Source organism: Corylus avellana, chromosome 2 (assembly GCF_965113065.1).
Source record: "Corylus avellana chromosome 2, dhCorAvel1.hap1.2, whole genome shotgun sequence".
NCBI lineage: Eukaryota > Viridiplantae > Streptophyta > Magnoliopsida > Fagales > Betulaceae > Corylus > Corylus avellana.
Genome location: NC_142491.1, coordinates 18,997,645 through 19,023,419, shown reverse-complemented (window position 1 = coordinate 19,023,419; position 25,775 = coordinate 18,997,645). Strand labels below are relative to the sequence as shown.

The following is a 25,775-nucleotide window of genomic DNA, read 5'->3' as shown; positions in this document are numbered from 1 at the left end:
TTATTATTATTTATTATTTAGGTAATCCTATGGCTATTAGGATTAATGAAGTAAAGATAGATCCTCTCTGAACCAGATCCTCAATCTACAAATTTATATATACTATACGTGTAATGCTCCAAATTTCTCGTGTCCCTCTAAGAATGATGTAGCTATTAAAATCATCATTGAACTTGTGATTATTTAGATGATTTAAGAAATTGTATATGACATAAAACCCTAAAAACTATAAAGGATTTTAGTCCAATCATTTCCCATCATCTAATACTTAAATAGTTAAATTGAGTGGTCTTTTCCACACTAAAAAAAAAATCATATTTTTTTAACTTTCTTTCAATAGTTAGTAAGGCTAGTAAATAATGAGACAACATAACATACCATAGTTTCTAATTGAACTACATTTTATATATGAAACATAATGTCATTACAAACTTAAATAATTATTGTTTTTACATAATTCTAAAAGATGCCACATGTGGTATATGTATACCTAAAGAAAAATGTTAGGCTTACAAATAAATTTAACAACATGATGTGGTACAATATAATTGAATTTCTAAAAAATTGAATTTATCCAATTTCCAATCATATTGTAAATATTTTTTGGTAAACCTAGCTTCTCTCATTCTGACCTTTATTGTCATATGTGAGCCTTATTTTCCTTAGAAAAAAATCTCTCTATTGCTTGTAAAGCAACTTCTCACAATGCATGGTTTCCATAAAAAGTTATTTATCAAGTGTGACAGCCGTTTTGCAAGTCATAAGATTGTTGAGTATCACAAGTGAGTAGGGTAAAAAGATTAAGTCTCAAATTTTTTTTTTTTTTTTTTTTTTTTAAAAATGTTATAAGTGTAAGTGGCTAATATATATGAGTAAAAGTCTGTTTGAGATAGTGTTTAAGAAATAGAGCTTTTAAGTCAAAAAGAGTTTTTTGACAAAAACTTTATTTTAATACTTTTGCCAAAAGTGTGTTTTAATCATTTTTAGAGTAAAAATGTTAAAAAAAAATACTTTTGAAATGTTTTACCAAACATGCAAACTTTTGTCGACTTTTTAAATACTAAAAATACTTTTTAAGCTGTATAACGCATTCTTAAATATGCATTAATTATAGAACTTACTCTTGTGTCATTCTTTTGTCACTCTATGAATGAAGTGACTTTTAAAATCACTATTTGATCAAAATTCAATAATGATTAATCACAAAGTCAATGATTATTTTAAAACCACGTCATTTTTAAAGCGACGCAAGAGAAAAACAAGAGTGTCCCCTTCAAAAAAAAAGAAAAAAAAACAAGAGTGACTTATAGCATTGCTCGATTAATATAGGATAGCTGGGTTCAAACTCATAAGCTTAAGCTTTTGGGTTAAATGGTATCTCAACTTACTATATTATTATCTCATTAAAAGACCCCAAAAATAAAGCTATCCAGCAATGCCTCAGGCATAAAAGGCCTCAAATTGAACCAAATAATTCCCAACTCAGAGCTGCAAATAGATGTGAAAGGTTTATGAGTAAGCCAATGCATTGGCATAATTATAAGGCCAGTAAAATACATATATAGTTAAGACAGTAAGTAGGTAAACATTGTGACCAGCAACTCATATGCAAATATACTAGTACTCCTCAGAGGAATCTCACAAGAGCCCATGCTCCAACATCAGGAAAAAAATTAGACAATTTGCACCAGAAGGCCCTTAGGTGATCAGCATCGATGCTTATAGCTTTGAAACAGGTAGACCTGCAATTAAACAGAACTTGAAGGTGAGACTTGAGAGAGTTTCCCCACCGTGATTTTAGCAGTGTCTGAAGGAAGAAATTACCCAAGGTTTTAGAATTGACAATGCTTGGACTTGCTGCTGGTGGTGGAACATTCTCATTGAGGAATGGTTCCACCCTGTTGGGATCATACCAAACTGGATACCCTTTAATCTTTCCCTATAATTTTTGGAAAGGTAGATAATGTTAGTAGTTTCATTAGGAAGTTAAGTCAATCACAACCCGTACCAGAAGAACAAAGCCTTGTTGAAATGGAACTTAATTAATGATGTCAACTTTTCTTTTCTTTTTGTTCTTTTCAACTTTCATGTTCATACCAGTACATTCAGAGCAGCCAGTGTTGCCATTCCTTCACGAGTCCACTGCATAAACCATGAGCAGATATATATTGTTACCTTTTGTAACTAAGTAACCTTAAAAGAAGCAGACTGATAGGTGGACATATCAATATGTTTCCACCATTTTGTGTGTAAATCTTTACACAAAAGATCATTCCATCAATATTACCTTGGAAGCAGAAGCAATGTGAGGTACCACAATGGCATTCTTCATGTCAGCAAGGCCAGGTTTCATATAGGGCTCATCCTAATACAACAACAATGATAGATGAAATAATATATGACTTGAAGATATCTTTCTTCTGTCAGTGGACCTAATTTCAAGAGGCAAAAGGTGTGGAGGTTACCTCAAAGACATCAAGACCAACTCGAAACATGGGATTCTCTCTCAAATGTTCCACAAGAGCTACTTCATCGACGACGGGCCCCCTACTGCAGTTTACAAGGATTGCTTCCTACAAATGTATACTTTTGATGTTTAGCTAGGTGCAGATGCATCTGATAAGTCACATAACTCGTCAAGAAAAAAGAAAATGTTCGTTTAGATCTGACCTTCTTCATTATTGCAAGTCTTTCTTTGTTGATCAGATGATAAGTGGTTTTGTCCAAGACTGGATGAAGACTTATCTACAGAGAACGCCAAACACATCTAATTTTACTGAAACCTAAAATCCAACTTCAGATAATGAAAGCACATTAAATTCTCAGCATTGATTCCTACCACATCTGCCTCTCGGAGCACCTCTTCCATGGAGGCTGCTCTTTTCCATGTCACTGGTTTTTCACCATTGGCCTTTAGGAACTCACCATAAGCTGCAATTCAGGAACACATAATATAATCATGAGCCTAAAGGAGTATAGAGCTTAATAACATCAATGGTTGACTGAGACATGCCTGTAACAAACTTTTCTAGGCGTGTGGACTGGTAAAGATCATAATAAATTAGGTTCATCTTGAATCCTTCAACCTGTTATAATAGAACAAATATACTCCCATTAGCATAGCAAAGTACATTCTAATTCAAAGTTGATTAGTCACAGTCACAATCAACTCAAAAATTGTATAGATCAGCAGGGAAAGAAAATTTGACAACATCAAACTGAAAACATTCCAAAAGTTTTTAGATAGTATGATTTTCAAAGCATAAATCATTTAATACTTGTCCCTATGTCGTGTTATACAATAGAAAGCAAAAAGACAGGTATCTATGATACCTTGGCTTTTTTATGTTAACAACACACAATTCTATGATAAACTTTATCCACTGTAAATGCTACAAACCCACAACTTATGTCTAATAACTTCTGAAGGGTGATTGTTGGACTAATCAACTTAGCCATCAGGCATAAGGTTTTAACAGATTCAATTTGAAATTTTAGAAAATAAGGAATTACCATCATTCTGGCATAAGCAGATCCAATACGGCCAGCACCAATGACCCCAACAGTCTGTCCTTTAAGCAAGTTTCCCACATATCTGCCAGAAAGACAAAGCCAACTTAAGCATTGTTCTTGATCATCATGTGAAACCATGCACCACCATCACTTATTACCCATATACGGAAATAAAAGTAAAGTAGTGAAATCTATAGTATTTAACAATGTGATCATACAAATGAGGAAGCCACCCATCGTATAGTCCTGCCCTCATGAACCCATCTGCTTCAACTATTCTTCTTGCAGCTGCTAAAGAAAGTGAAGCTGCCAGCTCTGCCGTTGTCTCTGTAAGTACTCCCTGATCATGTGGGCAATGGATTGATCTCATTATAACAAAGCAGATATACGCCTAGACTAGACATGTATGGAATACTAGCATGGTGAACTATTAGTAAACATCAAAATGCACTTCTAAGGGACTTATGATCAAGCATGCATGCTGCATCAAGTAATATCACATATCTGTAGAAAACACACACGACACAAAGCACACATACAGAGAATAATTGCAAGCAAGCAAACAAACAAGGAAAGAACTTACAGGAGTGTTTCCAACAGCAACACCATACTTGTTAGCAGCATTGATATCAACGTTGTTATAACCAACAGCCATGTTACTGAAAGCTGTGCCTCCTGCTCTGCGCAATGCCGAAAACAGTGCCTCTCCCCAGTCTTCTGTCAACTGAAACGCATTCCCAGAAGGCAAAAGCACACCTCAACAACCCCAAAAAAGAAAACCCAAATTCACAAACAAAAAAAATGATTTCAACTATCAAATGAACATTACCTGACCAATCACTCCGTCGCACTTATCGCCAATCAAAGCAATGATATCTTCAACAGACAATATAGTTTTCTTTTGCGTACATATCTGAATGAACATCAACAAATCCCCATCACCTTTTCACATGTAATTCCATAGAAAATAATTGAATTTGAAAAGAAAAAGGCTCAGAACAGAGTAGAACAAGAAAATGAAAATTACTTCGACCCGACAATCCTGTTCAATCAATAGATTGATCCAGCGAGTTCCTGGCATGGACTTTGTGCTAACAACTCTGTATTTTCCATTTGGGTTCCACACCTCAATCGAAACAGGTTTGGCCATTGCCGCTCAAAGTCCAAGCTGCAGAGTATGCTAGTGAAACAGAGTCTCTCTTTTTCTAATAAGCTTGGATGATATGGTGCAACGCAGTCCACCTTAAAATATAGTCTTCGTCCATAGGATTAGTCTGTTTGCAACAGATGTTGACTTTTTAAAACAGTATAATCGCTGATCTGAGGGTTGCAAGGTTACATGGTACATTGGTTGATCATTGGATATGTTCCTCTTGGGATAAAGTGAGCTTTTGAGGTGTAGAGGAGGTGCTACATGCTTGGAGTATTTGGGCCTCTCATTGGGTATAAGATAACGGTGACGTGACTTCTTGAATTGATGACACGTAAGGGGGCCTTGTCCTTTTTCCTCAACTGATGTATTTTGTTGGGCAATCTTTACCACTATTCATGAATGTAATCTATTGCTCAAGTATATCAATGTCTCTTATGTAATTTGATAGAAATGTTGGTCTTAATATTAGTCTTTAATATAAAGGTTTTAGAGAAATGATTCACGTCAATATTTTTTTTCATCTTTTTCTATCTCATCTCACAAATAAACTCAAGTGGATTCAACACAAATTTAATAGTTAATTCTTCTATTTATTATAGAAATGGTTACTATCATTCCTTGAGTTAATATTGAAAATTTCATTGTACCATATATATATATATATATATATATATAAAAGTTATAACCCTATTATTTTTTGTTGATATAGTGAAAAATTAGCCACTTGTATAACACAAGCACACTGTCGAATCACATGTATTGCTTTTTATTTTTATTTATTTTAAATTTTTTATACTAAGGGCATGTTTGAGATTGTGTTGAAAAAATAAAGTTTTTTGAAGTCAAAAAGCGTTTTTGGCAAAAGCTTCATTTTTAATCTTTTGCTTAAAGTGTGTTTTAGCAATTTTTGAGTTTTTTAGATCCTTAAAAGCGCTTTCAATTTTTTTACCAAACATATATTTTTTTTTCGAACGAACTTTCTCAGTGTTAAATATACTTTTAGGCCCCTCAAATGCACACTTAAACAGACCCTAAATTGCATAGTCTTGACGTTAAACTTGTATTTATCGGTGTGTATTTCTCTTACATTTACATTGTGAGTATATAACAGAGGTTTCTAACAATTTTGCTACTCAAGCTAATTACAATTTAGTCAGCAAATATAATAAGTTTGGGACAATTGGCCCACATGCTTGGGCCTATAAAAGTTGTCTCACAAGTCACAACCATTCAAATAATAAATAGGTGAAATTGTTCATTGTCCGGAGCTTTGATACAACAGCTCTAATGAGCGAAGCCCAAATATCCAAATGTCAAATATGGATCCAACGAGAAAATGCCGCCCACTCAGCCCACATTGGTTTACTTTGGGCCAATTAGGAGGAGAAGGAGTCCAACTGTAGCCCAATCATATAACGACACGAGGAAGTCCGAAACGGCACCTATGTTTTTGTCTCTTTGTGCACGTGCCGCGCGCGCACAAGCACGAGGTCTGTATGTGTCGGTCTGACGGCAAGCGCGGGCGGTTACGTGGTGTTTGATAAGCTTTTCCTTCCCATTTAAAGTCCACTTTGGCTAATCTTTCAACCACCCCACCACCTCGGTGGTTGACAATCACTTAGCCTTATGCTAAGCGTTTTTTTTAAAAAAATAAAATTATAAAAAATGTTTAATTTTAGTGTATTTTTGGGAAAAAAAATTATATATTGATTTTTTTTTCTTTTGTTGGTGTTTTTTTAGTTACATATAAGGGAGTATATTAAAAAACGTAGGATAATTTTACTAAACAATTAACTACATTTTTTTAATTTATATTATATTTTAACAATAAATTTTACAATTTCTCCTAGTCTTCTCCAAATTTTATATCGGTATTATTTTCTAAAGAAGCAGGGAAAAAAAAATACTTCCACCAATTCTTAAAATAAATAATAATAATAATAATATCCACGGAAGAAAACTAGGGGTGTTCAATAACCAACTCATCAGCCGATAACTGATTATAATCGCAACTGATTTTGTAGTCGGTTATTAAAAATCGTTAACCGACTAGGCGGTTGTAGTTAGCGATTTTAGGGGTAAGAAAAGACACTTATAACCTATAACCGCCTTTATATATATATATTTGTTTTGCTTCCATTTGATTTATATTTTGTAATATGTATCCAGATTTGGGATTTCTCTTTTTAATTTTCTAATTTGAATTTGGATTAATGGATTTGGGCTATTTTTTTTAGCCATGTTTTTTTTTTTTTCATCTTTTTTGGAACATTTTAGCCTTAAACCCTTAAAATAAGACCAAAAAATAGCAAATTAAAGGCTCAAAACACTTAAAAAAAACCCAAAAGCTCTTTTATAACCAACGATTATAATCGTTTAAATGCCCCTAAGAAAAACACCCACAATAACCATAGGGATATTAAATGCAAAACAAGCAAGGCCTAGTGGCTAACAAGCAAATTCTCCTCCCTAGGACCCTAATTGACATAAATTGAAAGAAAAAGGATAATATTTGTTGAGATCCACATCTTTGACCTCCATGATTTATTAAGTCTAAACAATTACGTAGCAAGTATTGTGGCCACAACGAAGACGTGAACATCTTTTGGACCAGTTAAATGAAATGATGATGGTGGCCAACAATGTTCTTGGTCATCGCCATCTTTATCAAAGAGGTAGGATGTTACAAGTTTCCATTTTTTTTTTTTTTTAATTGACAAATTCTATTGTAGAATTACTTAACATATGTAAACATTTTATTCAATTGATTAAGCATATAAAAAATGAATGTATAGAAGCGTGGAATTCAAAATATTAAAGTATTAATTAAATAATTAAATTTATTATTTTATATCAGTCTAATATTTTGAACATAGTATCAATTATCAAATTTATCTATCCCTAAATTGTATTTTTATCTTATTATTCTTCTTAACAATTGGCTGGGGTTAATGTTTAGAATTAAACTGTTTTAATTTGGGTTGTCATTATGTGATTTTATAGATAATGAATGTTAAGTGTTTTTTTGGTGTTCTTCTAGTATTTTCCGAATTCTAAGTAAACATTATTATATATATATATATATATATATACGAAATTGATCCTTATTTATCTCATTCCATTGTTAGAAAATAATATCTATTTAGGATCAGAAGAATATCTGGCATTTTCGTTTTTTGAATAATAAGTTTTCATTTTTTTTTTCAAATTAAATACAATAACCTTTTGGGATATAATAATAACTTTTAATTGGAATGATATATATATATATATATATTCTGTTTCCTTAATAAAACTGGTTAGGTTAATAAACCCAAAAAATTAAAACAAACTAATATTATAAACCAAGAAGCAATATTCAATTTTCAGTTGAATCTTCTGAGCCACTTTATCCTCAACGACCCCCTCTCTCTCTCTGTTCGCAAAATCTTTTACCCTCAAAACCTGTACACAAACAGAGGGGGAGAGAGAGAGAGAGAGAGAGACCAGAGAAGCCATGGAAAGGCTTCTGTACTCTTCTTCTCCAACCCCTTTCAAGGTCCATCTAAAATCCTCTTCCTTTGTCCCTCGACTCGGCCGAATTGACTCACCAAGCCTCGGTTTTCGTCTACCAACTCGCCCCAAGTCCAGGCGAGTCATCTCACTCTCTTGCAAAAACGAAAACCCTTCTCCATCTTCTTCTTGCACATCGTCTCCATTGAACAATTCACAAGCTCCGTCCTCTTCCCGGGCCGGCTCGCCAAATGGATCGGTGCCAAAACCCCATTTTCTCAAACAGATCGAGGGTGAGGCTTCTGAGAAACGGAAGGTATGATCTTCGGGGCTATGATTTGTGTGAAAATTGTTTTGTTATGGATTTTCGTTTCTGGGTTTTTCTTTTATGATTGAAAATTATCATTTGCTGCGATTTTTTGTTGTTGTGCTGTGTTAATTTCATGATAGTTGATGAGAAACAACTTGTTGATGGGTTGTTGGGTTGCTGGGAAAACGGAAGGAAAGAGAAGAAAGTTTGAAGTCTTCTTCACATTTCCTTTTTTTTTTTTTTTTTTTTTTTTTCTGATGGATTCTCAGGAATTCATGAGAGCACAAATGTTAAACAATAGCATCATTCGCAATTACAATTCTCAATTTCCCTTAATGATTTTCCCATGTTGACGATAGATTCACTTGGAAATAAATAATTCACTGCTGAAAGCAGAATTTTTGTAGATTTAGTAGTCCTGTTTGAATGACAAAATATGACAGTGCCTAAATTCGTTGAATATATCAGAGGGTTAAAACTTTGTAGGAATTTAGGATTTTGGAGAATAATCTGAGATCGGGGAGTTGATTATGAGGATTTGCAGGCATCTCAAAATGGGAGAAAGGGAAGGGAAATTCGCAAAATTGGCTCCTTTCGATGAGCAGATTCAAGTATTATGTTTTGCCATCCTTCATTTTCCATTTCCCAGCGACCATTCCAGGGGGGTTTTTGGATGTCCTAGCTAAATTGACAACTTGTTGCAATTCATGTAGTATTAGGACACATGATCAGGCAGCTCAATGTTAAAATCAGGGGTGTAACTGGGATTTTAGATGTGGGGGGACGAAATTAAAAAAATAAAAAATAAAATCAGGGGGTAAAAATTTGATTTTAAAATAATTATAAGGTTTTTTTTCTTAAAAGAAAAATAATAATAATATTTGGGAACATTTTGAGGCTTGCTTACTAGTTCCATCCTTGGTTAAAATGTTAATATAACCGCTAAAAAGAAAATCAAATAGTTATCTATATATTCTATTACAAAGATTTCACTCGATTTTTCTTTCTATTCTTGCTTTTTGTTGGTTTGCATAAAAATTCGATGTAGTAAGGAAACCGTTTTCTTTTTCACTTTCCAAGATCATGTTAAGAAGTTTTACAAGGTTATTTAATTACCCCTTCCCCCCCTAGAAAATGAAGCTAAAACCAGAAGGATATATATTTTATCCATAAGAGTGGCGATGGGTAAGCGTGTCAGGATAATTTTCAGCCATTGTTTGACTATAAGGTGAAGATTGTACTGTCAGTCCTACATGACCACCCATAGACTTAAATTGATACATAAAAGAAATATGTGTGCGTGCATGTGTGTGCAAACCATCACGCAGCTACTGCTGCTGGGAGGAGGTCAATGAACATCAAAAAGTGAATAATGAGCATACCTTTGTTATAATTAGATTAGGAATTGTAATCTAAATATGAGGCATTACGCCATTTTCTATTTTTTGATGAGCCAGGTTCTTTCTTGGTACAATTGTGAAGAAATTCTTGATAATTTTCAGTGACATCTAGAATCTAGTATTGAAAAGTTGTTTTAACGTGCTTATCTTTTGCTCTGTGCTATTGGTGCTGAGGTAAAAAATTTGCGAAAATTGCATGCTAATTTGTTCACAAGCTGAAAAGCTGGGGTTCATAAAGTTGGTGCTGAGTGTGGATCTAATACCATACACCAACATTTTTATGTTTTGAAACATGAAGTTCAGCAGTTCAGTTCATCTCACTTAGAAGATTCTTTAGTAGTCAGATTTTTTACTGTCTTAGGAATGCATTTATGATGTTTTCAAGAAATCTCGATATGAGTATGATATTTAGTTATCTATTTCTAATGCCTAAGGTTCTAATTTATCCCTTATGATCTCCTTACAACACATCATTTGTATGGCATTGGAGGCTAGGGTTGTAACCTGTCTGCATGCTGACCTCTATATCCAGAACCTACCAAATTATTAGATTTTAGTTTATGCCAATCGATTCCTTTAGTTATGAAGCACCCATGGATCCTCGATGTTTAAAGTTAGAATAAGTTTGTGTGTTTTCATTGTTGTTGAGGTTCTACTCCATTGTAATAGTACTCATCAAATACTTGATTTGGGTACAGTTTAGCCAGATTGAATTTGTCATCTGTGTAATCAGTGCATCTACTGTAATCATTAGTATCTGAACTGTACAACCATTATTGCATCATGATTTTTAACTTTTGCACCGGGTGCTAGTTGGTGCTGCTCTGTTTGTGTTTGGACTGTCTTTAGTGCATGTAGAAGAAAATTTTAGATTCTTTATTTTGAATTTAACATGATTGAAATTGCTGGACTTCAACACAACGGTAACCTTGCAATGCGGTAACCTTGCAATGCTGCTCAGTAGAACTTGGTAATATTAAAATTACGGACATATGTGACTTCAAGATCACTGTGGTGAAATTATGGGTGTGGCTAGAAACTCATGATTCCACACACGTGAGCACTCTTGTATACTAAGTTAACATACAGTAACCTATTTGATTGTTTATATTGTTGTATTGAGATCAACCGATAAGTGGTAATTATAATTCACCTAAACTAATCATTTGTTTTTAAGGGCGTTTGCAGAGTATGAATGCTTAAATTATGGTTTTAAATTCAAATGTTTGGTCATTCTATTTACTTCACAAAACTTACAAATCTACATTTTGAACGCTTTTCAGGCAATCACTGCTGGGACATGTATGGTACTCTCTGCTCTTATTGTGATTTTACTCCAACCAGTTTTTGCACCAGCGGCTTTTGCAACATTTCAAAGTGCAGCTAAGACAGGGGGTCCTGCTGCTGCTGCAGTTGGGCGAAGACTGATCCAGACTGAATTACTAAGTAGTGCTTGGACTGGTTTCTTTGCTGGTTGCTTACACACATTATCAGGACCTGATCACCTTGCTGCTTTGGCTCCACTCTCAATTGGCCGTACCCGCATGGAAAGTGCTGCTGTTGGAGCTCTCTGGGGGTGTGGCCATGATGCTGGTCAGGTTATTTTTGGCTTACTATTTCTTCTGCTAAAGGATCGGCTCCACATTGAAGTAATCCGAACTTGGGGCACAAGAGTAGTGGGCATTACTCTTCTTGTTATTGGTGCTATGGGCATTAGGGAAGCTTCAGAAGTCCCCACCCCATGTGTTGCCTTAGAAAATGGTGAGTGTGATGTTGGCGTTTACGAAGCACTCCAAAACCCAGCAGTTGGGAAGAAGAAGAAGATTGGTTTTGCAACTTTTGCCACTGGGATTGTCCATGGTCTTCAACCAGATGCATTGATGATGGTTGTGCCGGCACTTGCCTTGCCTTCTCGGGTAGCCGGAGCTGCATTTCTTGTTATGTTCTTGGTGGGAACTGTGGTTGCAATGGGGAGCTATACAGTTTTTATAGGTTCATGTAGTCAGGCATTAAAGGATAGGATCCCAAGAATAACTGAGAAACTCACATGGGCTTCTTCCCTTGTAGCAATTGCTCTTGGACTTGCCATTATCATTAGCCAGCTTTTCGGATTTAGCCTATATTGATACATCCTACCAACTTTCGGGATTCCCATTTTGCAAGCTTCCTCATTAGTGTTAGAAAAAAGAGCTCCCGAAAGGATCATTCAATTTGTTTACAGCGGAAGTTAACAGCATCTTTCCTTAGTGAGAACCATCTTCTTCATATTTATCTTCTTTTGCTTTTGAAGGTTGTAATTGTTAGCGCACAAGGGAACCAGCTTTTGAGAACTTTTTTTGTAATTCTTTTGTGGCAGATTTCAGATTGGTTTAACAATATGGTTAAAGTTATATGATTTATGCTTATGGCGTTTCATGCACAATTATTTCTCTATTTTTCGCCTCTTTCAAATTCATTGCATGTTTTGTTAGGCACTAAAGAGTTGTTTATTGCATAGTGAGCTGTGGACCAGAACAATGTCTTTGGTTTGGCTTCCCCCATCCAAATAGTCGGGAATTATGTATGCCGCTGTCCACGTTTGACAATGCTCGCAAAAACATTAATAAACAATTTGAAACACAAAATATTTACGAAATACTAAAAACTATTTTAACATTTATGTAATACCATAACACTTTGTCAACCAAAAAGTAAAAAACACCCTCTAAAAAGTGTTATCAAACGAACTCAGTCAGTGCAGCGTATTTTCATTTTATGACAATATTTTTGCCTTTATTTTGACCTTTATGTAGCATATTTTCGTTGTCGGAGCGACTTGGAAGCACCTGCTCTAGTCTCTACTGACGAAAATGTGAAATTATGAAGCAAGCACCCATAGAATGGTCACTGGTATTAAGGGTTTGTTACTGGCATAAGTATGCCTGAGTTGAGAAATGCATGTTTCATTCTGATTATTTCTCTCTTTAAAAGGACTCGCCATGAAATCCATGTTTCTTTAACAACTGCAATGGATGTAAAGGATGTTAATTCATACAAAATCTAGCTGCAACGCCTGTGTGCCAATGAGCCAAAGCACTCCTGTGTTGAACGTAATTTGGAAATGAATGTCCTATCTTCTAGACAATAGAGACACCTCAAAATACTGAAATTCTTGGGTTTGTTTGCAGCTAGGGGAAAACATTTGTCACCACTCACCAAGTTTTCTCTAATCATTCATACACAACTCTGAAACAGGTAATCAGTGAATATTCAAGCCATTTAAGGACAACCTTTGCAAAGCATGTTCAGTAATATCATGACACCCAGTAAAGATACCGAACAAGCGGGAAAAAGATGAAAGAAAAAAACAAAAACAAAAGGCCAAAATGAAATGAGCAAGGAGGATCCAATCCGTCTTTTGCCCAAGGGTACCCGCAGCACCATGGAGAAAAATCACTCTGAAAAGTCACAAACTTCCTTCAGTTGTCTATTAATTGATATATTGTGATTCCATTTGCTACCCTCAAAGCAAAAAAAATCAAACAAGATTAGTGGGTGCTGGCAGAATGCAGGGACATCTATCAACAGTTGAACGACATTACGGTTTCTGCTTTTTGTCGATGTCATAAAGTACACATATATCTGCTGCTGTCTTCATCTGAAAGCATGATATGATTCCACAGATAGTTATTTTATGAAATACTTGAACACGATTCAAGAGCCAGTTGAATAACAACAATTAGTGCATATATATTCACCAAACTCTCAGCTGATTAAATGCAACAAAGTACCATGCTTAGCAGGAATTTTTTTAATTACAATTAACTCCTATCTATATCCTTAGGATGCTAATGGGTGACCACATCAAAACCAGACCTGAGATATCCAGACCTTTATGGAATGAATAGAAGTTCTACCACAAGTCTACAAACCATGCATTCATGTGCCAATTTTAAATAAACGTATCATTAGCTGAAACTGAGAATGTTGAAGTTGATATAAAAGTAATCATATTTATTATACACTGAATGAAGTCACCATGATCACTTAACTCAGTATACTGTTACTACAAAGAAAAATAAAAACCAATCCAATCCAATTAAAAGTAACCTACAATGAGCATTTCAAGTATAATCACATTAGGTTTGAATAGGAACCAGCCATGCATTCTGTTTTTTGGCATAAAATAAATGAGTATATGCATCTAGCATTGACCTTCTTCAGATGCAGGATGCTCTTTTATATCTATAAATCTCTTGATTGTAAAAAATTATTTGGGCGGACAGGAGTTCTTAGAGAAGTTACAAGGCACTAATTATTACCTGTATAACATTAACAGCTTGCTTGATTGCCCATCCAAATAAACTGAAAGCGAGTAGACAAGCAAGAAGTGAATTCTGTTTTACAGAACTCATCAAGACCTATAAGACGAAATAATTTAGTTTAGAAATTGAAATAACCCAGGAAACCTCTCTGAAATTTAGAATATTTGACTGCAGTGACAAAATGAGGGCTTACATCCATCAAATTTTCAGTTTGGTTTTCCGCAATAAGAAACAAGATTATGTAAAGAACCTGCATACTTGAAATAATCATATGAGGAGATGAGTGTAGTTAATTATCGTGTAAACAGATTGACCAAAGTTAAATTTACCTCACATGCCACACAACAATAGGCCATAAACATCCTGTTTCCATAGTATGCCTTGAAGAGCCAACTAGTACTGTCTTTTACATCTTTATGACTAGCTTTGCCTAACAAGAAAGTACTGATGCAGCAGCAGTAGACAAAATCCCAATGGAAGAAAGTGTTGTTAAGGATCAAGACCAAATCCATCCAGTAGATATGAACAAGGATATAAACACAAGTACCTGTACATTTGGAGCCAGTGGCTGGCAATATCTAAGGCAAGCAATGACAAGAAGATCAAGCCAGGCCTACATGAAACCCGACCCAAAAGAGTTTGTGACAAGAAGGATCAATCTTCTTTAATGAAAAATGAAAAAGTTTGTGAGAACTCTTACCTGTATACTTGGGAAAGAATCACCAACAGACAAGCAGTGCTAATCCTGGGAAACAAGACACTTATCACTATGACCATACATGCACAACCAGATACTTTATGGGGATGTTAATGACAGGAAAGAATACAAAAAAGGAGGCAAAACACTAAATAAATCTTTGAACTGGTATATGATTCTGTTGAGAGAGAGTTCAAAAGATCACCTGTCTGTTATCATGTCCAAAACAGCTCCAAATGTTGAAACTGAACCACCAGGGAAAAAGAATGCGAATCAAATATTACACCTCATACATTTTTTTTTCTGCTTATCATATAAAAGATTACAAATATCATTGCATTACTATAGCCTCACAAGTTTTCGAACATAGGAAAGGCTACTATGTAGCAAGACACTGCAATTTCAAAATAAGAAGGCTTGTAATGAATACTAGCTGAATTTTAAATACGGGTTCCTTCTCCATCTCGGGTTTATGCTCTATTCGCCTTAATACAGCCACAAAATATTCCGTAAGGTTCAAGTTGAAGCCACTAAAAGGGGAAGGCCAAAGACTAGACACTGGAAGGCAAAACATAATGGCTGAAATTACATATGAGATATGAACCTAAGGATGGGGGGCAAGAGAATTCATGTAGCTAAAACCAGAGTTCTTACAGTGTTGAGCCTGGATGACAGATTTAATTCACACATGCATATGCACACGTCAGCTCCATTTGTAGAAGTGCTTGATATTATATAATGAAGTAAAACATAGTTGGCGACCACAAAAAATTATTTACCTTGATTGAATTTGCGAGCACACCAACCATCCACGCCATCACAAACAAAGCTGGACCCAAATATTTAATCAAGTAACATTTCCAAGATTCACACAAGTTAAATATAATGAAGCTCAAAATAAAAAGAAACTTCCCAAAGCATTGGTTCTCACCTAAAGAAATAGAGAACGGAAAAAAGCTTTTTGTTGGAGAAGCATTGTGCAAAGGCAATGCAGTTCATAATAACCCTTATGTATCCTGAATCCAAGTATACATAAATTCATTCAACCAACATATATGCGTATAAAAAGAAGTAACCAGTTGGCATAGGAATGCCATTTGGTCATATGAAGTGGGAGAATATCTCCATGGTAATGACATAGAGTGCTCCAGTCCATTTGGTTGCTCATAAATAGTATAGCACCACAGGAAATCAAAATTTAAACTGTGATTCTAGAATGTTTTCGTCAAAAAAAAAAAAAAAAAATTAAGGACAGGCAATCAAAATTGCCACTTTCAGATAATGGGTAATGGGGTTGAATTAGTTGCAATTCAACTCCAAAAAAATTCATCACTGCAGTAACCAAATGAGACATTAGCACAAAGCCCCTAGTATTATATTGAGGAACATAACAACAGAAGAGTACTCTAGTCTGAATCAACCCACCAACGATATTTGGAATGTAAAGGTACACGGATAGTTTCCCTGGTCTTCTTCTAGTATTCTTGGCCATTGAAACTTCTCTTGACAAACTTACAATTGCATGAAATGCATTGGCTGCCAAATCAAAAACCCAGTGCTTAACAATTAAATTCACACACAAATACACAATTTACATAATAGGCATAGAAATTAATGGGAAAGATTGAATCTTTATGTGGGATTATGATTAATAAGTGTCAGTAACAGAATGAACAATAATCTGATGATAACTGAATCATAAAATGAGGAAATGGGTCCACCACATCCAGTACTGGACCCTCCAGATAGCCACCCAGATCTCTAAGACGGGAGTGTGGGGTGGATTGCCCACGTGCCAAGATCTGGGTGGAGTAAAACAAGCTAAGTTGGAAACAAATTGGAGCAAAGAAGCAGAGAGGGGAAAGGAACCTGGGAAAATTAGCAGCAATACCTCACCGATGACCGACACAGCTCTCTGCTTCTTCTTCGTTACTTTTTTGACATTTTTTTTTTTATTCTTTGGGTTTTTTGGGCTTCGTGCTGTTCAAGTATAGGTCCAAAAACACAAGAGTATAGGCCTCAACCCAACAAGATAACAAGGTATTTGGGCCAGAGAAAAAAACAATCAACGGTTAAATCTCAACATATATATATATATATATATATATATATATATATATATATATATATAATTTTAGAGTGTGTTTAGCCCCGCAATTTTGTACGTCAAATCTGCTTTTAAAAGCAAAATTTAGAAAAATTATTATGTTTGGGAGTGGTTTGAAAGAAAAAAAAAAGACTATTTAAAAATTATAGCTTTTTTCAGAGTTCAAACTACAAGCAAGAGGGTGTGTTTTAAAAAAAGACGAATGCTACAATTTTTCTTTGTGTTTTCTTGGATCTATGTGGATATTGTTTTCTGCTTTTTTTTTTTTTTTTTTTTTAAAGGATCGGTGGGGTAGGTCTTTTTCTGCTTTTTTAGAAAACAATATACACGTGAGACCAAGAAAAACAATAGCATTTATTTTTTAAAAAAATGCATGATTTTAAAGGCTGAATTTAGATTTTACCAAACTCTTAACTATGTTGTAACTTGTAATCAATTGTGTTTTGAAATCACTATTGTTTTGAAACTGCAAAACCAAATTACACTTGGGCCTGTTTGGTTTGCGAAATGGGTTTTTTGGTAATGAAATGTAATTTATGGTTTAGTGGTACTTTTATTTCCTTATTTCTTATGGATTTTCTTTCTAAGGATTTATTCCTTTAACCCAAAATGCATATAAAACTTATATATAAATCAATTTTTTTTAATTTTTTTAGGTTTAATTCCATTCCAAACAGTGCTTTTTTGGTATGGTAAGTGAAGTCATAAATTGGATAGAAAAAAAAAAAATAGTACAGTCAAGCATTGTTTCAAGGTCAACTTGCAGGCATTACAATGGTTCCTACTTTTTGGATTCGAATATCTCTTTTCTTTTCTTTATTTATTTATTTTTATTTTATTTTCTGTCGTTTTCAAGTGTCCAAATTAATCTTCTTAGTATTTGAATGAATTTTTCTTTTTTCAAGGCAGAAAATTCACTACAATGGCAGCCAATCTTTCTTCAAATTGAATGCCGTATGCTATTTTGACTCAACTTTTCAATGCTGCAGATGAGGAGGTGTTGAATTAATTAATTGCCTTGTGTCCTTACCAGTAATGCTGTTGAATCGATCTTACACATAGTCAATCCCTTTCCCTTATTCAATTAGAAAAAATAAAAATAAAATCTTTTATATATATATTAACAATGGCTTTAGGAAACCTTAATGCATCTCCATCTGGGATAGACTGATAGTATTAGTTAGGGTTTTTCTTTGCTCACAATGATGGTTAGGAATGACTATGGCCCATCATTGACAAAATTGCAAAACCCAATTTCACACACTAATGCTCTCTTTAATTAACTCATTATTTTCTCATTATAATGCTTTCATTTTTGTATTAACGCGCATATAAACTTTAATAAAAACATTATAAGTATTGAGTTATACTGAAAATTACATTTTTATTTTACAATTATCTTACAATACTAGTATGATTAGCCGTTCCAATCAATCGTTTAATCAATCCTCTAATACATCTCACACATCATCTACAACATCTCATTTTATGTTCTCAAATTGCATGTAATCATTTTAAATGCCGAATCGCAATTTTATCAAACGGGTTTTCATAAATTAATCGGTATCTTTTCAAACTAAGCGTTTTGAAACCGCTAAACAAAATGGACTTTGATTTGATTGGTAATAGAGAGGAGACTCTCAAAGATTTTCCTGACCAGATGATAAATTGTTGTGTGAATATGTGGTAGGAGAGTGAAAGGAAGGAGTGGGTGGGTGTTCCAACTTATACGATGGGATGGCATGAAAGCACTGTATTGTTCTGTTTTTCTCTCTCTCTTGCTCTGTTTCTCTTTCTCTGTGGAACGTGAAAAGTAGAAAGAGAGAAGGGAAATCTGCAGAAGGGGCCCATTGTAGTTAGCGTGTGGAAGAAAGAGCAAGGAAGGAAGGAAGGAAAGAAGAACGAAGCAAGCGATATTGTTTGAATAGGGCCTACCAGGAGGAGCAAAGGAAATCAGAGGTGTACGGCGGGTTAGTGGAAAAGAAAGCAGGCGCTAAATGAGAACGAAAGACCCATGACTTCAACAAATCTCCTGTCAACGCCATTTTAACATCTACTCAATTGGACCTACACCTATTACTCCCACCCATGACTTTTTAAGGTTATCTTTTCCTTTTTCTTTTCTTTTTTAGTTTAATCTTATCAACATCATTTGCTTTCAAACCACCTAATGGATTTGGCTTTCCTTCTTTTTTTTTTTTTTTTTTTTCAAGTATAGGAAAAAGTCTAGAGGTGATAATCTTATTATACCAAAGATTGTGTTATTCTTGATGAATGTGAAGAGTAACATTAATGTAACAATTTTTATAGTATTTTATTAAATTTTTTTTTCTTAAGCATGACATATCTCATTTTTTTGTCAAAGCCCATTAATACGTGTGCCCTTAAAATACATCAAGTTTGAAATGGATACGAAGCGCAACATTAATGTGCAACTTCTTATAGTACATTATTAAATTTGATTGAACATATCTATTTTTTTTTTTTATTGAAACCCATTAATATGTGTGCTCAGTCAATAGTACTATTAGTTGGCCTAAAATACATCATGTTTAAGATGAGTGAGTGTGAAGAACAAGATTAATTTCACACTTTTTAAGGTACCTAATTAAATTTGATTGAACATATCTCAATTTTTATTGCAACCCATTAATATGTGTGCTCATAAGATATTCTTGGTTGACGTGACGTGTTTTAAGTGACAAACATGAGAAAACACATATGGGTGTGAAGAACACCATTAATCTAATATATCTAATAATACCTTATTAAATTTGATTGAACATATCTCTTTTTTCTTTTTTTTTCTTTTTTTTTTTTTATAATTGCAACCCACTATTAATATGTGTGGCGTGCCCATACAATAGTGTTGGCAACTTGGCTGAAATCTAAAGAGATGCCAAAGTGAACTAGTGATGGTGGAGATGGCCTAGTGATAAGAGAGGTCTGAAAAGAGATATGGAGTTTTCTTGGAGTGCCAAAGAAGAATGGGTAAAAAGAAAATAATTATAATTGGTTGTAGGTTGGTGGTGACAATAGCTAGGGCCAAGAAAGTGACACCCAAAGGGTGCATGGGGTTGACATCCAAATGCCCTATTGCGTGCAATTTCCTCAATCCTCAATAGACTGCAATAAAATATGCATGTACGGTGGTCGTATTATCTTATAGTAATCAAGAAACTTTGGGCAAGTTCAGAGCACGTAGACCAAGCTAATAATAATGTATCAAAAATGGGGTTTAATTAATTCATTGATTATCCAGATTGAATCTACTTTTTTTGAACTTTGTTTTTGTATAGAATCAATGCTGATATATCTGGCATTTGCTAATAACTATGGGGGAGAGTAAAGAGGGAAGAAAGACAAAGTAAAACGGAAAAAGCAAGAGAAAAAAAACAGGTTGCAATCAAACAGGCAGATTTGGCTTTTCTTAATGCTTACAACTAAGAGGGGTGTCCTTTTCCTGGCTGGTTCAAAATTTTTTCTGTGCTAATCTTTGCTTGGCAGCAAGCTTTTCATATCCTTTTCAGAAACCAAAATGATTTTTGCCCGTTGAATCAATTGGATGAATTGAAGGGATGACGAAACAGACAAGTTAGCCTGACATTGCTTTCAACCCCCCCTCCTCTCTCCAGTCACTGTGGTGAGAGTTGGGGAACTGCCAAAGGCAAAATAAGTGGTGAAATCTGATATGAATAATCAAATCAAATCAATCTGGCATGACAAACAAAAAGAAAAATGAGAAAAAAAGAGAAAATTGAAGAGGGAATATCAATGATCCAGGAAAGGAAAAGATGCTCTGTCCTGTAATTCTGTTCAATTGATTTTTGGTTGTTTTAAGGTACAAATAAAAATAAAAACAGAGACCCTACAGGCTACAGGTTAAAAAAAATAAATAAAAAAACTAAAAAACAGTGCATGCGTCTAAATGGGCTCTGTTCATTCATCGTGCTCTGATCAAATCCAAAGCATATTTCCAAGTTTTTTTTTTTTTTTTTTTGGTTTGGTTTACTTTACTTTTCCCGGAAAACTTGCCTAGAAAATCAAAGCCTCTATGCTGGCCTTCTTTGCCGTTGTACAGACGGGGCAGGAATCGAGAAAAGCCTCGCAAACTTTGCATGAACAAAGGTGCCTGCAAGGAAGGAACAACATGCACGAACTCCGAAAATTACAGCCTTTGCACACCATCATCATATTTCTCTGCTCAACCTCACACAACAATCCTCGTCTGTTTTCCTCTGCTTCTTCCTGCTCTCTATCATTATCATCACAGCAAGATTCTGCGTCGTCTGCCCCGTTGTTGAACCCACAAGGGGCTGTTTCTTTAACCTGTTCTAAAGTGTTATTCAGGGAAACAACCATGGCTTCGTTTTCTTGAGCCACTCTCTGCCACGCTTGGTTCTCTGCCTCCAATCTTCTCAAGAAATCTTCGAGCTCCATTGTTCTCTTAGCTGCTTGTGCAATTTCCTCATCCTTCTGTCTTAGGAAAAGCAATGTTTTTGATTCGATTTTCTTCAGCAGCTGTGCAAGTTGTTGCTTTCTCTGCTCTTGCAATACTAATCTCAATCTCTCGTTCTGCTTATAAAAGGAAAAAAAACCAATCAGAAATTAAGAAATCTACAATATTTTGCCAATTAAAAAGAACCCCACAATGTATTCAATATAATTAATAATCTCAAAATGCCTCTGCGAAAATGAGGGTATGATTTCTAACCTGTAATCTGATATATTGGTCAATCTCCTGCCTCTGTTTCTCAAACTGAGAAGCTATCGACCCTTGAGAATACAGCATTGGTAGATCGTGACTGTGGCTGTTGTCGGTGGCGCTGGTGTTGTTTTTTAAAGTAGAAGCAATAAAACTGTTGTCGAAAAACAGATTCTGATTCCTCTGCTGCTGATATTGCAGCTGCTGCACATGTTGCTGCTGTTGTTGCAATTGTTGCTTCTGTTGGAGATTGAGAGAGAACCCATTGAACCCACCAAAACCGCCACAACCATTTTCCATGATCCAATCTTGCGCCCCGCACGACGGAAACCCAAGATTCTCCGAACACAACTGCGCTTGAATCGCCATATATACTCTGTAAATCCAAACCTCCAAAAAAAACCCACAAAACAGAAAAATCCCTTCTTTCAGATCTTTCTCAGCCTTCCTCCAGCAAATAACCAACTGGGTTTGCTTCAACCTTGGTGCTTGACTTGTTCCTGAATCAAAACGCTCAAAAGGGCTTCCTTCTATTTCTCTCCTCTCTGGAGGTTCTTTCTTCCTTGGAATGCTTGGGTTTTGAGGAACAAAATAGAAAACAAAGGTGGTGGTGGTGGGGGTGTGGTATATATATATATATATAAATTGGAAAACAAAGAGAGAGGTGTGGGTTTAATATATAGCAGTAGATAAATTGGATTGAAATAAAGTAACAGAAAGGTTGAAAGGGGAAGAGGGGTGGCCTAGGATACTTAAACCCACGTATCTCTCTCTATCTTTAACTTTTCTTCCCCTTTTTTCTCTTTCGTCTAAGCATTAAAGAGAGCTGTATGGGACGCGGTAAGCAACGACGTACACATGCAGATTTTGTGACTAAACTTTCGGGTCAGAGATTTCAGAGGGTGTTTGTTTTTGAATAAAGAAAATTCAATCCCAACTGGGTATGTGTGTGTGAGAGAGAGAGAGAGAGACTCTCTGAGCTCCCTGTGGACAAGTCAGTTTTCATTTATATGAGAGAGAGAGAATTTGTCAGTTTGGTCATCTGGAAAGGCTGAAGAATAGGATTTTTTTTCAAGTTATTTTAGGAAATACCCATTTCTTTTTTTATTTATTTTTGTGAAAATTAAATAATTCAGTTCTGCTAGCCCAATATTAGGTGTAGACATAGAACTTTTGCTTTGAAAATTTGGGCAATTATTATAAAAATATTGCATGCTGATATCCTTGTGGTTGTGGTGATTATTATTATTATTATTATTAAAGGATTTATATTTCACAACCAAGCAGATCTTTGTGTACACCCACCTTAATCGCTATTACTGTTTATAGATATAAAACTCCAAAGTTTCAATAGGTTTTTGAATCTGAGACCCACATAGGAGATTTCTTAACAATCATAATTAAATAATTAACGAAATTGGCTTTTATTACGCGCCTCAAATACTCTGTTTAATGATGTATACGTCGTCACGTTATTTAAAATTTTAAATGTAAAGAGAAATTAATAGCATGGACGTTATTATAAGTTTATAAGTGAGATTTAACCTAATTGAGCTTAGAAATCATTTCCCATTAATAAACAGTCAACGGGCATTTCAAATTTGCCTTGTGTGTCATGTGTTGCTTATGTGTATATTAATTGATGGATATGGGACACCTTTAATATGAATTTACATGTTGGGTAAGATATATAATCACAGCTTCATTTGATAAAACAAGATAAAATATAAAATAAATAAAAAAAAAAAAAAAAGTTCTGATTCAAAGGAGGGTGAACATGAGATGATGGGATGTGTAAGTATGTAGCAAATGCTTGAGATCCAGTGCATTCCATCAATGCTTATCATGAATGGTATTGACAACCCATCTGTCACAGCTGAAATATAAAAGGTTCTTTGTCCTAATGTAGCCTTAAGAAAATGGCCCATATCATGATTATAAAAAATAAAAAATAAAAAAGTACCAAATCAACATCTTTGTTCTTTGTATTTTGCCACCCTATTGGTTTTAGCTATATCCACAGATGGGAAATCATCTCCCTATAGCACTATAGGAACCCTCCTCATCTTTTTGTAAAAAATAGTTTGAACAATCATCATCGGTGGCTTTTTATTGTTGCCATTGCTTTTTAGGTTTGTACGTGTGGATTGGGATCTATCAATTTATTGTCGTTCAAATTATTAGTGAGTGGGTTTATATGAGATTTAATTACCTCAACAAATGGGTCTTAATAAGTTTGGATCACGATTCTTACAATTTTATAGAAGTTGTAGATTATAGAGTTACAAAAATCAAATAGTTTGAAAAATGTTAAAGTGTCATTTATTAAAAAGTTGGCATGTTATCGAGGCAATCTGGGTGAGCGTTTTTCTCTTTTTTGGGTTGTGCTATCCACCCCACAACAGACTATTGATGATCGTGTTGTTAGCCTATTCGGGGTTCAGATAGGGTTGAATGATATTTCGAGAGTCATGATCCTATTTGTGTCCCCAACTTTGATGATTCGAATAAAGTTAAAGGATCTCAAGACAGTCATACCCCTTCCCGTCACCTACTGGTTCAAAACCACCTTTTTTGACAGTATCAATTCGTTTGATTGGCCAGATCATTTAGTTGACCAATTCTCAACTGTTCTAAGGATGACTTTGTCCCTTTTTTTCTTTTATGTTTTTGTAATTCTCTCATTTTCTCCTTCCCCACATTGAATTTAAAAATATTCAATTATTAATTTATTATCCATACCAAGCCACATTTCTAGTATGTGACATTTTCTAAGTCATTTAATGAAAAAAAAAATGAAAAAAAAACCTAAAATTTCATAATTTTAAAATTGACCCTTTTTTAAAAACGGTCAAAAATCGTAATCCACTATCCACGTATGTGTTTTTCTAAATAGTGTAAGGAGGTTGAGACATGAGAACATTGATGGTGATTGTTTTGACAAAAGATGGCCTTCAATTCCATGACTCCACGGATTTCCTCTGCAATTTCCACCTCCCATTAAATTGCATATTCCCCATCAACTTAATTACTCCATCTAACTGCTTTATTGGAAGCATGCAACGCGCTTTTATATTTAGTCTTCAATACCCACCAACAATAATCAACCCTTCTTTCCAAAAGACAAACGTTTTTAACTCTTTTTTCCATAATTTCTGCCACCAATAAATATTTTTAATATTATAATATACTTATCGAAGAAGAAAAAAAAGGCATTCTTATCCTTTTATATATATATTATTGATTTTTTTTTGAAAATATATATGATCCTTAACTTCTTTTTGATATGTGAGCTTTAGTGGTTAACTAGGAAACTTTCTTGTCCCCAATCAAATCATGTTCACATCAAGAAAAACGAGAAAACACACTCATGTTATGTAGTCTACAAGCCCTATTGGGGTTTTAGTAGGGAAAACAATGATTATTTGTGAGACTTATATAGATCCCAAAGAATTAAATGGGGTTGATTTCATAGAATTATGGTTTGAATTTTAAGATTTTTTTTACTCTGGTACTATGTTTAATCACTATTTATCTTAAAAGTTGAAACTGATAAAAATAAGTAAGTCTAATCATTTAATTTATATTTTAACACTCTCTTCGTGTGTGTAGGCTCAAACTCTAGATGTCATAGTCTTTGAATAGGTGATAACTTAAACTAATAAAAAGAAAAGAAATTGAATTATTTAATTAATACTATATTTTTTAAATTCTAATTAAAAACCACATATATTTTAGACTTTAATAGTCTGGTTGGAAAATATATCTTTCAAACATAATTTAGACGTGAGTGTGTGACCAATAAAAACACCATTAATGAGAGATAAGGTGTACCATGGAGTTTATCTTTATCCTCAACGAATTTTCTTCCCCATTACTTTCTTTCTTTTTTCTCAGTTGAACGTTGAACTCTTTGGTCACTGTTTTGATCCATTTGGTACGCCACACAAAGCACATGCGTATATACGTTGTCTATTGGCCAACAAACACATCAATGGAACTCAATGGCCCTACAATTATAAGGATGGTCATCCCTAGTGTCGGTCGGTTCTAATTTAATTAAATAGAACAATTTTTTTAATTTTAATTTGTTA

General features: G+C 34.5%; 4 protein-coding genes across 6 annotated transcripts; 1 reads left to right on the top strand and 3 right to left on the bottom strand.

Moving 5' to 3' along the window:
* Window positions 1-1,461: 1,461 nt before the first annotated feature.
* HPR (hydroxypyruvate reductase) lies at window positions 1,462-4,728 on the bottom strand. The gene is made up of 13 exons (XM_059598060.2): window positions 4,541-4,728; window positions 4,343-4,426; window positions 4,097-4,237; window positions 3,732-3,853; window positions 3,514-3,595; window positions 3,014-3,086; window positions 2,840-2,931; window positions 2,671-2,745; window positions 2,466-2,573; window positions 2,288-2,365; window positions 2,098-2,142; window positions 1,825-1,939; window positions 1,462-1,742 (listed from the first exon to the last, which is right to left on the bottom strand). Exons 1-13 carry the CDS (start codon window positions 4,661-4,663, stop codon window positions 1,720-1,722), a joined length of 1,161 nt encoding a protein of 386 aa, XP_059454043.1. The 5' UTR covers window positions 4,664-4,728; the 3' UTR covers window positions 1,462-1,719.
* A 3,335-nt stretch (window positions 4,729-8,063) lies between these two features.
* Window positions 8,064-12,301, top strand: LOC132184630 (high-affinity nickel-transport family protein). The gene is made up of 2 exons (XM_059598336.2): window positions 8,064-8,474; window positions 11,152-12,301. Exons 1-2 carry the CDS (start codon window positions 8,163-8,165, stop codon window positions 11,992-11,994), a joined length of 1,155 nt encoding a protein of 384 aa, XP_059454319.2. The 5' UTR covers window positions 8,064-8,162; the 3' UTR covers window positions 11,995-12,301.
* A 737-nt stretch (window positions 12,302-13,038) lies between these two features.
* On the bottom strand, window positions 13,039-16,817 carry LOC132183516 (putative CDP-diacylglycerol--inositol 3-phosphatidyltransferase 2). Of its 2 annotated transcripts, none has more exons than XM_059596889.2 (11): window positions 16,761-16,817; window positions 16,295-16,405; window positions 15,801-15,885; window positions 15,649-15,698; window positions 15,075-15,114; window positions 14,873-14,917; window positions 14,720-14,785; window positions 14,502-14,616; window positions 14,366-14,422; window positions 14,170-14,268; window positions 13,039-13,505 (listed from the first exon to the last, which is right to left on the bottom strand). In XM_059596889.2, the coding sequence occupies exons 2-11, from the start codon at window positions 16,359-16,361 to the stop codon at window positions 13,446-13,448; spliced, it is 684 nt and encodes a 227-aa protein (XP_059452872.2). In that variant the 5' UTR covers window positions 16,362-16,405; window positions 16,761-16,817; the 3' UTR covers window positions 13,039-13,445. The 2 variants fall into 2 exon arrangements, with proteins under 2 accessions (XP_059452872.2, XP_059452871.2); XM_059596888.2 differs by having other exon boundaries at window positions 16,739-16,812.
* Window positions 16,818-20,751: 3,934 nt separating this feature from the next.
* LOC132189741 (SBP (S-ribonuclease binding protein) family protein) lies at window positions 20,752-22,646 on the bottom strand. 2 transcript variants are annotated; one of them, XM_059604525.2, is made up of 2 exons: window positions 21,691-22,646; window positions 20,752-21,554 (listed from the first exon to the last, which is right to left on the bottom strand). In XM_059604525.2, exons 1-2 carry the CDS (start codon window positions 22,048-22,050, stop codon window positions 21,012-21,014), a joined length of 903 nt encoding a protein of 300 aa, XP_059460508.2. In that variant the 5' UTR covers window positions 22,051-22,646; the 3' UTR covers window positions 20,752-21,011. The 2 variants fall into 2 exon arrangements, with proteins under 2 accessions (XP_059460508.2, XP_059460515.2); XM_059604532.2 differs by having other exon boundaries at window positions 20,752-21,551.
* Between the last annotated feature and the right edge of the window lie 3,129 nt (window positions 22,647-25,775).

Bases quoted from the DNA above. Each gene is read 5' to 3' on its own strand.
- LOC132184630 (XM_059598336.2), top strand. From the start codon at position 8,163: ATGGAAAGGCTTCTGTACTCTTCTTCTCCAACCCCTTTCAAGGTCCAT. The intron at 8,475-11,151 runs GTATGATCTTCG...AACGCTTTTCAG, and splicing joins AGGCTTCTGAGAAACGGAAG to GCAATCACTGCTGGGACATG.
- HPR (XM_059598060.2), bottom strand. From the start codon at position 4,663: ATGGCCAAACCTGTTTCGATTGAGGTGTGGAACCCAAATGGAAAATAC. The intron at 4,238-4,342 runs GTAATGTTCATT...AATGCGTTTCAG, and splicing joins GCGACGGAGTGATTGGTCAG to TTGACAGAAGACTGGGGAGA. The intron at 2,143-2,287 runs GTAATATTGATG...TGGTTTATGCAG, and splicing joins ACATTGCTTCTGCTTCCAAG to TGGACTCGTGAAGGAATGGC.
- LOC132189741 (XM_059604525.2), bottom strand. From the start codon at position 22,050: ATGGCGATTCAAGCGCAGTTGTGTTCGGAGAATCTTGGGTTTCCGTCG. The intron at 21,555-21,690 runs GTTAGAAATCAT...TCCTTTTATAAG, and splicing joins ACCAATATATCAGATTACAG to CAGAACGAGAGATTGAGATT.
- LOC132183516 (XM_059596889.2), bottom strand. From the start codon at position 16,361: ATGGCCAAGAATACTAGAAGAAGACCAGGGAAACTATCCGTGTACCTT. The intron at 15,886-16,294 runs GTGGGTTGATTC...ACTTGGATTCAG, and splicing joins TTACATTCCAAATATCGTTG to GATACATAAGGGTTATTATG. The intron at 14,786-14,872 runs GTAAGAGTTCTC...GGTTTCATGTAG, and splicing joins ATTCTTTCCCAAGTATACAG to GCCTGGCTTGATCTTCTTGT.